This window comes from Podarcis muralis, chromosome 9, assembly GCF_964188315.1.
Source record: "Podarcis muralis chromosome 9, rPodMur119.hap1.1, whole genome shotgun sequence".
In the NCBI taxonomy this organism is placed as follows: domain Eukaryota; kingdom Metazoa; phylum Chordata; class Lepidosauria; order Squamata; family Lacertidae; genus Podarcis; species Podarcis muralis.
The window spans coordinates 76,282,189-76,296,868 of NC_135663.1; the positions used below are offsets into that span (position 1 = coordinate 76,282,189).

At 47.1% G+C, this 14,680-nt stretch overlaps 1 protein-coding gene across 2 annotated transcripts in view; it reads left to right on the forward strand.

Moving 5' to 3' along the window:
• Positions 1-1,582: 1,582 nt before the first annotated feature.
• MAN2C1 (mannosidase alpha class 2C member 1) overlaps positions 1,583-14,680 on the forward strand; it is a 34,156-nt gene continuing 21,058 nt past the window's right edge. Inside the window, exons 1-9 of one of the 2 annotated variants that reach the window (XM_077934448.1) lie at positions 1,583-1,973; positions 3,302-3,427; positions 4,535-4,658; positions 5,729-5,799; positions 6,014-6,191; positions 9,006-9,195; positions 11,582-11,688; positions 13,314-13,424; positions 13,872-13,964. In XM_077934448.1, coding sequence (XP_077790574.1) covers positions 1,855-1,973; positions 3,302-3,427; positions 4,535-4,658; positions 5,729-5,799; positions 6,014-6,191; positions 9,006-9,195; positions 11,582-11,688; positions 13,314-13,424; positions 13,872-13,964 — 1,119 coding nt within the window. In that variant the 5' untranslated portion in view covers positions 1,583-1,854. Of the gene's footprint in view, positions 1,974-2,047; positions 2,202-3,301; positions 3,428-4,534; positions 4,659-5,728; positions 5,800-6,013; positions 6,192-9,005; positions 9,196-11,581; positions 11,689-13,313; positions 13,425-13,871; positions 13,965-14,680 lie in introns of those variants that run through there. The other variant, XM_077934449.1, reaches the window with a different exon arrangement.

Consider the following 14,680-nt stretch of genomic DNA (forward strand, 5'->3'; position numbering starts at 1 on the left):
AATAAAAATTACACACACACATATATATATGATTTGCACAGGCTCATCCACAGATGTTCCCTCGCCTCAGCTTTACACCTGCGTAGAAATGAAGTCACATTCTTGGAGGGAAAGGACCCCCAGGGTCCGATTCACCCAGAATGAACAGGGCGCCTGCTTTCTCTCAAGCTAGCTCAAGGCTGAATTCCCCCTGCACGTACCTTGACATACCGTCTTGAGGTAGCAGAGTCTCCTAACGGTATCCTTTCTCATGCACTCTTTTTTTCATCTCTTCCTAATAAAGGCTATCAAAGCATATGGTATAATTCCCACCAACTCCCCTCGCTGAAGACTTCACAGGTTGTGCCGTGAGCCTAGGACGCTGACAGGGAGCAGAGAGAAAGAGGGATCTACAAGCAGACATCGTGCATGCTCAGACCTTTAAGGCACTTGCTGATGTCTCCCTGCCCTGTGGCATTGGTTTGAATGGGCAGCAAGTAGGTGTCAGGCTGAGCAGCGGCCAGGTGCTGAAGGGCTGAGCTGGGTGTGGCAGCCACATGGCTCTCCGAAGCACACCTTCTGCCCTTGGGTGTGGTAGAGAATGTTGCTCCCTTTGCACTAGTAAGATTTAGCTGCCAGGCTGGTTGGGTTCCTGCCCCTTCCATGTGCCTTATTCATTCATGAGATTGGGTAGGGAGCTGAATGTGGCTCATCAGGCCCCCTTTTTTGGCCCACTGGATCCTCTTCAGGCCACCCTCCTCACTGGTCCTGCTCCATGCTCTCCTTCAGTGCTCCTCAGGAGAGATGTGTCCTTGAACTTTGAAGATGCCTCTTGCATGCCTGGGCAGAGAGGGGTGTGTGAGTCTGTATGGAAAATACCTTGCTGTAGAAAGGTAAAATCTGCTTTCATTGTTCCACCCATTTATGCCTCTCTAGTGCATGGCCCCAGGTCACCCAGAGAAGGTGTTCACACCACTGGTGTGGTGTGTGTTGGGCTAGGAGCAGTCAAGCCTTGGTTAAATTTCAATTCTAACCATGAACTTCAGTGGGTAACATAGAGCAAGGCACTACCTCTCAGACATGCCTACCTTGTAGGGTTGCTGTGAGAAATAAGGCAAGAAGGATAAATAACTGTACAGTACACCACCCTGAGCCCCCTTGGAAGAAGGTGATAAACAAGTTACCACTGTTGCACAGGAGCAATGTATTTTTAAACTAATTGTTACATTGTAAGCCACTGTTGGGCCATCTCACTGTGGGCCAGAAGTTGTGGTGGGGGCACATATTTTTTTATAAATAAATGCATTTTTGAAAAGGGGAGGGAAGAGCCTTGTTCTTTTAGAACAGCAAGCACACAGGGCTCTGTGTAATTTTGTATGGTCTTTTTCTCTGAAAAAAAATATTTGGTGGTCAAAGCCTAACTATGTTAGACTTTGCCCTTTGGTGCTAACAGTGGGGGCAGGGGGCTGTGACTGTCTCGCTCACAGCAAGGCTGCCCAACTCTCTTACACATTCTGTGCAGATTCTATTGCACTGTCTTGCAAAAAAATCAGTCGTGGATCTTTCACCGGATAAGCGCTTTCCACATCCGGTAAAGATGTACTGTACACGTTGGGGCTCAGAGGAAAACGCAGTGCTCTCCTTTTGGCCACGAAGGGCATAAACTTCGCTACTGTGGAAAGTGAAACTGAGGGGAAGGGCGGAAATTTCCTTCATACGCCTGCGCCCTAAAAAAAGACAACTCCGCTTTCCTGGAACCCGAGAGTGGCGCATTCGGGAGTCCAGGGGAGGCGGAACCATTGTTCTCAGTTGTGTTGTGCAGCGGAGATATTTACGTGCCGTACCGAAGGGATTAATTTTTGCGTTTGGAGAGCCATGGCGGGGTCCGGGGCAGAGCTAAAACCTGCCGTATTGAAGCACCGGCGAACTACCCTCGAACGGGTCGAAAAGTTTATCTCCGAGATATACTTCACGGACTGCAACCTCCGGGGCAGGTGGGCTTGTGCTGGTCCGACACCTAAAGCCTTCCCCATTCTCCCCACCTGGCTTCCTTCTTCACGCAGCGCCGCAGAGTTAAACTACGGAACTCCCTCCCACAGGAGGCAGTGATGGCCACCAATTTGGATGGCTTACCGTCGCAGTTTCATGGTGGAGAGGGCTATGGATGGCTTCTAGCTGCGATGGCTGTGCTCTTGCCTCCACAATTGGAGCAAATAACACTTGTGAATATCAGTTTCTGGAAACCGCAGGGGCGGGGAAAAGTGCTTTTGTGCTCTAGTCCATGGGCGTAGCCATGGGGGGGGGGCAGAAGGTGGCAACTGCTCTCCCAAATCAATTAAAATAAATAAAAATGCATAGCTGAGCCCCCCCCCCCAACAAAAGGCCTGCCCCCTCCTAACAAAAATAATGGCTATGCCCATGCTCAGGTCCTGCTTCCGGTTTTCCCACTGGGGCATCTAATTGCCCCCCTGTGAGAATAGGATGCTGGACTAGATGGGCCATTCCATTCAGCTATTCCTCCTAGCCTTCAATTTGAATTAGCCTGATCCTCTATTCCCATTTCCCTTTCCTTTTCTATGAAGAAACCCTTCTGGGACCCCACTTTTAAGCTCTTCCCTGGTCTCCTTGCTGTCCCTAGTAGGACCAACTTGGCCAGTTAGCCCTGGTGATCATTTGATGTCTACTGACTGGGTTTCTCCCCCCCCCCTCCCCAAAAAAAAATGTCACCTGAATTTTTGAATTTTATTGACATTGATGCTGCATTATGTTGTATTTTATGCTGTTTTTAAGTCGCATTTTAACCAATGTTTTATATTTGCTGTTAGCCGCCCTGAGCCCGCTTTTTAAACCGGGAAGGGCGGGGTATTAATAATAATAATAATAATAATAATAATAATAATAATAATAATAATAATAATTTATTTATTTATTGACCGCATTCAGCAGACTCTTCTCATGGTTCTTACATTCTTAAGAACACACAGTTTGGCCCGCACGGGGGATTTGATGTGACCATACAGTGGTACCTCGGGTTACATACGCTTTAGGTTACATACGCTTCAGGTTACAGACTCCGCTAACCCAGAAATAGTGCTTCAGGTTAAGAACTTTGCTTCAGGATAAGAACAGAAATCGGGCTCTGGCGGCGCGGCAGCAGCAGGAGGCCCCATTAGCTAAAGTGGTGCTTCAGGTTAAGAACAATTTCAGGTTAAGAACAGACCTCCAGAACAAATTAAGTTCTTAACCCGAGGTACCACTGTATACTGCAATTTCATAATAATACCAAAGAGCTGATGACACTGAGGTGTGTGTTTGACTGCAGGTTGTTTGGTGCTTCCTGCTCGTTGGCATCTCTCTCTTGCTTTGAAACCTCACAGCGGATTCCATATGACGAAGCGGTCAGACAAGAATTTAGGCTTGTGAAAGTTGGAGACTGTTTTGGAAGCACGTAAGTATTCCCTTAGAGGCGGTAACATCAGAATGGCCTTTTCTTCAGTGGCTCCCCATTTGTAGAATACTCTCCCCAGGGAGGTTCGTCCAGCACCTTCATTATAAATCTTTAGGCACCAGACGAAAACATTCCTCTTCAACCAGGCCTTGGGCTGATTAATATTCTATGGCCTTTTTAATGTGTTTGTGGGACAAGGGGGTATTGTTTTGTTTTAACTATTTATTTTGTGCTTTTATCCTGTATTTTTATCTTGTAAACTGCCCCAAGATCTTTGGGTGAAGGATGATATATAAATTAATAAAATAAAAATATAATAGCAACACAGGAAGATGCCTTATACTAGTCAGACCATTGGTCTGTCTTGCTCAGTCTTGTCTACACTGACAGTGGCTCCCCAGAGTTTTGAGCAGGGAATTTTCCCCAGCCCTACATTCTTGGGTGGTGGGTGGCGCTGTGGGTAAAACCTCAGCACCTAGGACTTGCCGATCGCATGGTCGGCGGTTCGAATCCCCGCGGCGGGGTGAGCTCCCGTCGTTCGGTCCCAGCTCCTGCCCACATAGCAGTTTGAAAGCACCCTTAAGTGCAAGTAGATAAATAGGTACCGCTTTATAGCGGGAAGGTATACGGCGTTTCCGTGTGCTGCTCTGGTGCCGGTTCGCCAGAGCAGCTTCATCACACTGGCCACGTGACCCGGAAGTGTCTCCGGACAGCGCTGGCTCCCGGCCTCTTAAGTGAGATGAGTGCACAACCCTAGAGTCTGTCAAGACTGGCCCGTACGGGCAGGGGTACCTTTACCTTTACTACATTCTTGAGTCACAGCTACGGAAATCTATGGGACAAAGCAAACTTGAGCGGAGTGCCGTTACATCACATGAGGCTGAATGCCCCATCTTTTTTTCCCTAGGCCCTCATAAGTAACATCAATGGTGTGCGCTTTGGTTGAGCCAGGGTTTTCAGGGCCCTTTTCTGATTGAAGCGTTGGGCAAACACTAATACATTTCTTGCCATCCTAGTGAGATAGTTATCCTGTGGAAATTAGAAGTATTGTTTGTATTTATTTATTTTCAAAAAGTCACCTGAAATTGTGCATGTCACTTCCCTAAGATGGCAGACCTGCTGGTTCAAAGTAGATCTCAGCATCCCCAGGGAATGGACAGGAAAGGAAGTCCACCTTCTTTGGGAAAGTGAAGGAGAGGGAATGATTTGGAGGGATGGCCAGCCTGTGCAGGTAAGCGACAACCTCATCTGGATGTGCAGAGGGCTGATCAGCTAGCGTTCATGACCATATCAAAGTCATGCATCCTGCCCCCTTGCCCAGAGTAGAATTAAAATAGATAGATGCGCTCCTTTTAAATGGTGCTGAGTTTAACTAGAAATGAAACAAGCCAGGCACATGATTTTCTTTCTTTCTCTCTTTCTCTTTCTCTTTCTCTCTCTCTCTGAAAAAACAAAGCTAAGTTCTTTGTTGGTGGGAGTTGGCAATGTCCACAAAGGGTTCAGAGTCTAGTATATATGTCAGGGTGTGTGAAGGGAGAAGCAGCAGATCTTGCCATGCAACTGAAAAGCCCTCACTGGCTCTTGCAAGGAGGTAGTGTACACCTTTGTGCAGCATTCAATTGTCAATAGTTAGTGACAAGTCAATGATTGTGTTGGCACGTTATGCCCCATGTTCCGTTTTAACCTTTTACAAAAAGATTTAAAAAACTAAATGGCTCAAATTCAAATACTGATCAACAGTAACATCTAGACCATGGGAGCGTTTCAGCCCTGTTCTTGAGTTTGTTTAAAATCTAAAACAGCTTATCTTATCTTGTATTCCTTTCTCTAAATTTGTGCCATTAAGGTTTTTAAACCTTTTTGTAAACGCAGCACTAGAATTTTCACAGTTGAGTCCTCAATCCTGTATTACTGCACTTTGCTTTACCTAGGTTGAGCTAGGATTATAATACTTCCAAATTTTGGGGGGTTCTACCCCTTTATTTGAATTTTGGTCATTTAAAGTTTATGATTTTTCTATTTCCTTCTGAGGAAACTGAATAGTTCAGTGAAACGAGGTTTGTAGCCGGCATCCCGTTAAGGCTTTGTTCAATTTTAGGTTTTCCTTAAGCATTTTGATTTTTATTATTTAGTTTATTTCTACAAGATAATATTTCTAGTCGATTACTTCTCATTTCAGGGATTTTCACTGTATTTCATTTGTTTTGTACATGTTCTGTTTTAGGCAGTGTTGTAAGCTATTGTGTTACATTTAAGTGGTTACCTCTGATCCCCTTTCTCCCACCCCCCAAAATCTGACAGGGTTTGACGCGGGAAGGTGAGAAGACCAGCTACATTCTGACAGATAATCTAAAGGAGACGGACCCCCACAGGTGAGCAAGGAAGCCCTCTTAGCCATTCAGAGAGTTACTCTTTTGTTTTTCTAGGAAAGTCAGGTTGCCTATTTTGTCCATTTTCGTTCATTTAAAAAAGAAGTCAAGACCGTGTTGGCTGAGGGTGAAGAATGTTGGAAGGCACTGTGTTTGCTCCCCCTGGATTAAACAGTTAGATGGCTGATGAGATTGCTGACATTTTTCCCTTCCCTAGCTTGACCCTGTATGTGGAGGTTGCCTGCAACGGTCTGTTTGGAGCTGGGAAAGGCAGCATGATTGCACCACCTGATCCTGACAAGAAGTTCTCCCTGCAGAAGGCAGAGCTGGTGGTCTTCAACAGGGAGGTCCACGAACTTCTGGTAGACTTTGAGATTCTTCTGGACATGGCTAAGGTACAGCTTATGCTTCCTGGTTTTGTCTTCAAATGCTGACTGTGCACTAGAGGAAGTCGCCTCCCCCATTGCCTAATTCAGTTGTTCCTAAACTTTTTGGGGCCACCGCTCCCCTGGTTCCGTAAACTCACCCTTGGCGCTCCCTACTATACCCTATAAAAAGCATTATTCAGAATAGCACTTTGCATGACCCACTAAGGAGGATAGGAATGCAATAAAATTCGGAACAGTAGCAATCAATTGCACATTTATTCAAATCCGATTCAAACTATTAGTTTAATTAATTCAACAAAAATGACAAAATTGATCAAGAGACACCAGCTTTGCAATGTCTGACAAATCATTTGCACCTCTAGCAACCCCCTGCTGGCCCCTTGCCTCTTAGCACCCCCCCCCCCAATAATCCCACTGCTACCCCAGGGAAAGGGCTAGCCCATCCCGTTTCGTTGCCTGAGGCAAAGCAGGAAGGTGCCACCTTGTGTGTGTGCCCCACACCCTCCCCCCTTGCTGCCTCCGCTGAAGCATCAGTGGGGTGGGCTCAGTTCCTCTGTCTGCTTCATGGATGGGCCAGCCCTGACCAGTACTGCCTACTCTGGGAACCATTGCTCTAATCAATTAGAGGTTGGTGAATGCCCCAAGCAACTGTGGGCATCTCAAGTCCATTCAGCTCAGGATGGTCTCTGATGACTGGAGGTGACTCTCTAGGGTTTCAGTCAAGGTACATTCCTAGCCCTACCTGCCAAGGATTGAATCTGGGACCTTCTGCATGCAAAACACTTGCTTTCTCCGTAGTTTGTGAATTCACACATCAGCTTGGATTGGGTGTTGAGTTACAGTCTGTGTGCATATGCTTGCTTGCACACAAGTCCCACTGTTTGCTTCTTAACATATTGAGCCATAAACTTAGAAAATAGTACATTGTGGTTTGGCATCTTTAGGCAGCCTGCACTAAGTGTCAGAATATGGCAAGTGCTGCTGCCTTTATTTGGGACTTGGTTTCCCTGAACAGCTTAGGTCCAGGGTACCTCAGGCCTGAACCTTTATATCTCAGCTCAGTCACTGAGATAATCTTTAGGAGCATCCTTGCTCTTTCTCCAAGTTGGCAAAGCTTGTTTGACAACAGTGAGAAACCAAGCTTTTAGTGTCACCTGCCCCATCCTGTGGAACACCCTACCAATAAGAAATTTAGTGGGTGTCTTCTGTGTCAACTTTTAAATGCCTGCTGATTTTTTTTTTAAAATTTTGCCAGGCCTACGCAGGCAATTAAGAATACTTCTCCCACAATGGTTGGTTGATGCTTACTTTTAGCCTTTCTTTTTTGTTGCTGTCCCAGAAACTCCAGCGGGTGCAGAATGCTGCAGCGAGGCTCCTCACGGGGTCTCTGCCATGGGAGCATATTCACCCAGTGCTTTTTCAGCTGCACTGGCTCCCGGTGGAGTACAGGGTCAGATTTAAGGTGCTGGGTTTGACCTTTAAAGCCCTTCACGGCCTAGGACCCTCGTACCTATGGGACCGCCTCTCCCGGTATTCTCCACGGAGGACCTTAAGGTCCATAAATAGCAACACCCTAGAGGTCCCGGGCCCTAAGGAAGTCAGATTAGCCTCAACCAGAGCCAGGGCCTTCTCAACAGTGGCTCCTGCCTGGTGGAACGCTCTGTCTCATGAGACCAGGGCCCTGCAGGATCTGATTTCTTTCCGCAGGGCCTGTAAGACAGAGTTGTTCCACCTGGCCTTTGGCTTGGAAACAACTTGATCCGCTTCCCCTCTATCCTTTTTCCTTTCTCCTTCTGTGATGGAACTCCTATTTGGGGACTTCCCTGGCTCTTTTCTGGCCCACGTAGGACCAGTCAGGATAGTTAGCCTTGGTGAGACTTGACGTTTTCATCCCCCCAAAAGTTTTTGATTTGAGTTTCTACTGAAAGGAGGCTGCATTTTAATGTTGGATTTTAATCTTGTTTTTATATCTCTTTTCAATAAAAAAAAACAGTAAAAACAAGCAATTGTTTTTATATCTGGTGTTAGCCGCCCTGAGCCCGGTCTTGGCTGGGGAGGGCGGGGTATAAATAAAAATTATTATTATTATTATTGCTTTTAACTTAAAATATTTTTTGTGCTTTTATTGTATTGTTTTTACCATTTGATGTTGTAAACTGCATTGATATGTTTTAATTAATTAATTTTTATAATGAATGATTTTAGAATGTTGTACTGTTTTATTAGGGGACGCGGGTGGCGCTGTGGGTAAAAGCCTCAGCGCCTAGGGCTTGCCGATCGAAAGGTCGGCGGTTCGAATCCCCGCGGCGGGGTGAGCTCCCGTTGCTCGGTCCCAGCGCCTGCCAACCTAGCAGTTCGAAAGCACCTCCGGGTGCAAGTAGATAAATAGGGACCGCTTACTAGCGGGAAGGTAAACGGCGTTTCCGTGTGCTGCGCTGGCTCGCCAGATGCAGCTTTGTCACGCTGGCCACGTGACCCGGAAGTGTCTCCGGACAGCGCTGGCCCCTGGCCTCTTGAGTGAGATGGGCGCACAACCCCAGAGTCTGTCAAGACTGGCCCGTACTGGCAGGGGTACCTTTACCTTTTTACTGTTTTATTGTTTTATTGTTGTTAGCCGCCCTGAGCCCGGCTTCGGCTGGGGAGGGCGGGATATAAATAAAATTTATTATTATTATTATTATTATTATTATTATTATTATTATTATTATTATTTTGTGATTGAGTGGTATATACAAAACAAATACCTAACGGTTCCTTGGTATAGGCTTGTGTGGACGACATATTTTGCCAGCACATGGTTAACGTTTTCCTGTTGCGCAGCTTCTTGGGGAGGAAAACCAGCGGAGCTTCCAGGCACTTTACACAGCCAATCGGATGGTTAACCTGTGCGATGTTGCCAACCCATCGACTTTTGCTGCAGTTCATGAACTTGCCTGCTCCGTCTTCGGTCAAAAGAATGGAGAGAGTCAGCATGTCATCCATGCAATGGGCCATTGCCACATTGATTCCGGTAATGGGAAGTGCATTTTGGCACAGCGTTGTAGGGAAGGCACCAGCAATAGTGGCTAGGTTGGGTGGTGGCGGGTGGTTGTTCTGAACCGCAGGCCCGACAGAGGGCTTGTGGGAGAGGTGGGATGCAGGGATACCAAATAAGGATGCCAAAAACATCAGAATGACCGGTTCTAGGTAAAGGTAAAGGGACCCCTGACCATTAGGTCCAGTTGTGGGCGACTCTGGGGTTGTGGGCGCTCATCTCGCTTTATTGGCCGAGGGAGCTGGCGTACAGCTTCCGGGTCATGTGGCCAGCATGACTAAGCCGCTTCTGGCGAACCAGAAACGCCGTTTACCTTCCCGCTGGAGTGGTACCTATTTATCTACTTGCACTTTGACGTGCTTTCGAACTGCTAGGTGGGCAGGAGCAGGGACTGAGCAACGAGAGCTCACCCCGTCGTGGGGATTCGAACCGCTGACCTTCTGATCGGCAAGTCCTAGGCTCTGTGGTTTAACCCACAGCGCCACCTGCGTCCCTATGACCGGTTCTAGTGCTTTACTAAAGAAAGGTGTAGACTTACAGCACAGCAGCAGCCTGCCAGATCTCTTAGCCTTTCAGTCGCCAGACGGACATGGCAGCAGGGAGATGGTTTGTCCACACCCAAGCAAACGTGCAAACAGTCTTTATACACATAGCAGCATACGTCACTTTGTCTAGGACTTCCCACCTCTTCACCTGCTCAGATTAGGGCATAGAAGGCAAATACCCAAATCTTACAGAGAGTTTCCCTCTCTGGGTTCAGAGCCCAGCACCCGAAGCCCGCAGATAAGGATAACATCAAAGCAAGCCAATTAGCTTATATTGAAGTCAGTGAATATAAACATATATGAGCTCATTGCTACAACAACTCCCAGTGGCACCCGCAAAGCTTCTGGAATAGTTCTGCTTTGGTTCAGCACAGCGGGACAGAGGTGGGCTGCCCCTCTTTCTTCTTTCCCCACCCCCAGGTGCCACTGCTGGTGAGGTAGAGGGAGAGGGGCAAAGGAGTGGGCAGCTTGGCACCGTGTGACTGCGGTGTCCACAGTGTTGGTTAGGGCATGCCAGTCTAGGGGCTGAAACTTAATTTCTTGCAAATTTCTTCAGAGATGCGCTTAAAAATGTGTTTTGGGGTGTGGGGAATTCAAACCTACTATTTTTGTGATTGGACAACATGTTTATGTGCGTGTCTATGTTTGACAAAGGAGCACATAAACTGCTTTTGGAAAGCCAAAGAATTTTAATTTTACCTTCTGAACTTGTCAGGTAATGCTGAAATAAATAAATAAAATATTAATGTATAATGTAACAGCAAGTCCTTGCCAATCATTTTTAATGAATTCTATGCAATTTTACTTACTAAGCAGAACTAAATTAAATTAATTTAACCAAAATATATATTTTGAATTTCCAAGTCAACTTCCAACTTTTTAGCACCCCCTCATTTTTGGAATTTGAAAGTTGAGCTCCCTGCTGTCTTGGCCAGAGTTGGGTGGTGTTGGTGAGGCAGGAGATCGAAGCAACGCCCCCTGTGCTGCCCGGCCGACAGCTACTGGATAACTGGGCACATCTGGTGCCATTTGACAAAACGTGTGTGTGATGAGGTGGCAGGTTCACATTGTGGAAAGGGTGTTTCAACCTCGGACGTTTGTGTGGGAGAGAGACACCTGCCAGATGCAATGAACTGTAAATCAGACCAGTCTGTTTATGCTTCCCCTTGCATGGCTCTTTTTCCAAGAGTTAGGTCTTTGTTTTTTGTTTTTTAGAAAATGGAATTAATTGGCAAGGACTGGATGGGAGAGGAATGGATGGAGGGGGCAGAGTTGAAGGCCACAGAATAATGAAAGCTATGAACAGCTGCAAAGAGAATGTTGTAGAATCTCGAAAATGGTCAGGCTAGAAAACTGGAGACGGTCTAACTGCAGTTTTTGTACAACTCCAATTTCATGTGCCCTGACATTTTTGTTCCTGTCTGTATACTTGGACTTTTCTGCACAATCTTTTATTTTTCTTTTGGCACCATTAAAATGTGCATTTGTTTTTCCCACTTGCTGCACACACTGTGCATTTCTTCCTTCAAGGCCTCATTTCTGTAATGGCATAATTGCTGCACATTTCTGTCCCCATGAAAGCCTTGTGCTGACCTCAGAATCCGGGTTTTCTGGCTGCAGAATTTAGCACCTTCATTATATATCTATCTAGTCATGCATGCGACTGACAAGATTCTGATATCTTCTGAATGCCATGTGAGAGGCTTATTTCCTGTCTCTTCTGCTATGGGGCTGGGCAAGCTAGCATTGTGACCGCCATAGGCCACGTGGGCATCATAAATGAATAAACCAGCTCCTGCCTGCAATTGTCCTCTTAGCTTGGCTGTGGCCTTACGATGAGACGATCCGTAAATGTGCTCGCAGCTGGGTGACTGTCATACGCCTGATGGAGAAGAACCCGGAGTTCACCTTTGTTTGCTCACAGGTATTATTAATATTTCTATGTATGGGAAACGATCTAGTTTAGGTCAAGGGCTGTGTTCCCTCGTGGGTCAGCTTCTGGGGACCACATACCAGTGGTGATCAGAGCCAAAGCCACATATAGGCCCCACTCACACATCTCCAGCCACAGCTTCCCAGCAGCAATGCGGATTACGACTGTGTCCTGCTTGCATGAATGGGATTCTTCCCCTGCTCACTTTAGCCCGATTGCCTTGTGTTTGGTGGGGCTGAGGCACAGAGGCTGCAGGCTGGATCCAAGGAGCTAGTGATCAAACGCCCATGTTTTAGTTGATTAAATACAGTGGTACCTTGGTTTAAGGGACGCGGGTGGCGCTGTGGGTTAAACCACAGAGCCTAGGACTTGCTGATCAGAAGGTTGGCGGTTCGAATCCCTGCGACAGGGTGAGCTCCCATTGCTCGGTCCCTGCTCCTGCCCACCTAGCAGTTCAAAAGCACGTCAAAGTGCAAGTAGATAAATAGGTACTGCTCCGGCGGGAAGGTAAACGGCATTTCCGTGCGCTGCTCTGGTTCGCCAGAAGCGGCTTAGTCATGCTGGCCAAATGACCCAGAAGCTGTATGCCGGCTCCCTCAGCCAATAAAGTGAGATGAGCGCCGCAACCCCAGAGTCGGCCACGACTGGACCTGATGGTCAGGGGTACCTTTACCTTTGTTTAAGAACAGCTTGGTTTATGAACAACTTGGATTAAGAACGCTGCAAACCCGGAAGTAGGTGTTTTGGTTTGTGAACATTGCCTTGGAAGAAGAACATGTTCCACTTCCTGTTGAGTGTAAATTGAGTCTCCCGCTACTATGGGAAAGCACGCCTTGGTTTAAGAATGCTTTGGTTTAAGAACGGACTTCCAGAACAGATTAAGTTCGTAAACCAAGGTACCACTGTATTTAATCAACTAAAACATGGGCGTTTGTATTGCAAATGGTGGTGAATGTTGCACACAGATATTTCCTACCTGGTATGACTAGAGACATTATTGCTAATGAAAAATAATTTCTGATGAAGGAACTAAATACAAAATGAAACGCTGCTCTCATGGCACTACTATTCTATTGTCCTGGAGAACTGAAAGGGTTGCAGGCACTCTGACTGATCTGTGTTTTATAAATGAGGGGCACATTGATTGTTAGCTCAAATTTTTAGAGTCATGCTTCTCCAAATCTGGATGGTAGCACTTATTTTTCACACACAAGTTGCAGGTGTGGGTACAGGATGACGACTTTTCATTATATTAAATTTACATTACAGGTGCCACATAATACCTGTTTCACATTGTAAGATCTGAAACATAGTGTGTGGCAGCATTTACACTTCGGAATTTCCTGCCTATTGACATCAGGCAAACACCTTCACTTCTCTCTTTCAATGCCTCCTAAAAACATTTTTGTTTAGTAGAGATGTGTAGAATGTAGATGTGTGTTCTAATCTGTTTTTAGCTTCTTGCTGATTTTGTTTTGTGAATGTTTTAAAGAATTGCCTTTACTTGATTTTATTCTCTTCCTAAACCACTTTGAGGATTTTTTTTTTTTATTCAACGAAGCGGTGTGTAAATTAATGAAATAAATAAATGAATGTGTTTGCCATTTTCAACGCAGGCTCAGCAGTTTGAATGGGTGAAGAACTGGTACCCTGGGTTGTACTCTACAATTCAGAAGTTTGCAAAAGAAGGGCGTTTCATTCCTGTTGGGGGCACCTGGGTGGAAATGGTAAGAAGGCAAGCACCCTTCTCGGTAGCTGGGCCACACAGGCACACCTTCTGCCTGTGTTCCAAGTGTTGAAATGAACTTCTTTGTAGCTTACATTTCTAGCAGGGTAGCCAATGTGGGGACCTGCAAATGTTTCCATACGCCAATTCCCAGCAGCCTTGGCCAGCATGGCCCTTGGTCACTGATGATTGGCATTAACAGTGCACCCATCTAGAGGGCACCACGTTGGCCAGCCCTGAAAAGAATCTCATTGTACTCTATGGCCCATACTGCTTGATCTTCTCTCTGGCTGCTAGAGCCCAGAATTCTTAGATAGAGCACTGATTTTTCTGGGATGGGCAATTGCTCCGGCGAAGAACGCTGCCAATCTGTGCAGGTGGAGGGGTAGGAAAGAGTGATGGGCTTAAGCTTCCTGCATAGGGTTAGAGGCTTGTGATCTTCCCCCAGGACGGCAATCTTCCAAGTGGAGAATCCATGGTTCGTCAGTTCCTGCAGGGACAGCGGTTCTTCCAGCAGGAGTTTGGGAAGCTTTGCTTGGAGGTAGGTGCGCCCAGCCCCAGACGTGTCCTTTGGTCCCAGGGCGGGGGGGACTTCAGGCATGGGGGCAAAATGCAGCCCTCAAGCCCTTTCAGTCTGGCCCTTAGGGCACCCATCAAAGGCAATGGTTCAAAGGTACAGTGGTGCCTCGCAAGACGAAATTAATTCGTTCCGCAAGTCTCTTCGTCTTGCGAGTTTTTCGTCTTGCGATGCACGGTTTCCCATAGGAATGCATTGAAAATCAATTAATGCGTTCCTATGGAAACCGCCTTCAGACCAGGTCCGGGGACAGTCTGTCCCCCAACCTCTTCTGAAGGCTGGGGGGGGGGGGACAAGGGCTTTTCTTCCCACCCCCAGCATTTAAAAAACCCCGGGACAGCGGAGGACTTCTCCGCTGTCGGGGGCGATCTTAAAATGCTGGCGGGCGGCATTTTAAAATCGCCCCGGGACAGCAGAGGACTTCTCCGCTGTCCGGGGCGATTTAAAAGCCCCTGGGAAGGCAGGCAGGGGGGACAAAGACTTTTGCCCCCCGCCAGCCTTCAGAAGAGGTCCAGGACCTCTTCTGAAGGCGGGCGGGGGGCGAAAGTCTTTGCTCCCCCCCGCCTGCCTTAAAAAGCCTTCCAGGACAGCGGAGAAACGCGCTGCGTTTCTCCGCTCTCCCGGGAAGCCAGGCAGGGGGGAACAAAGACTTTTGCCCCCCGCCCGCCTTCAGAAGGTGT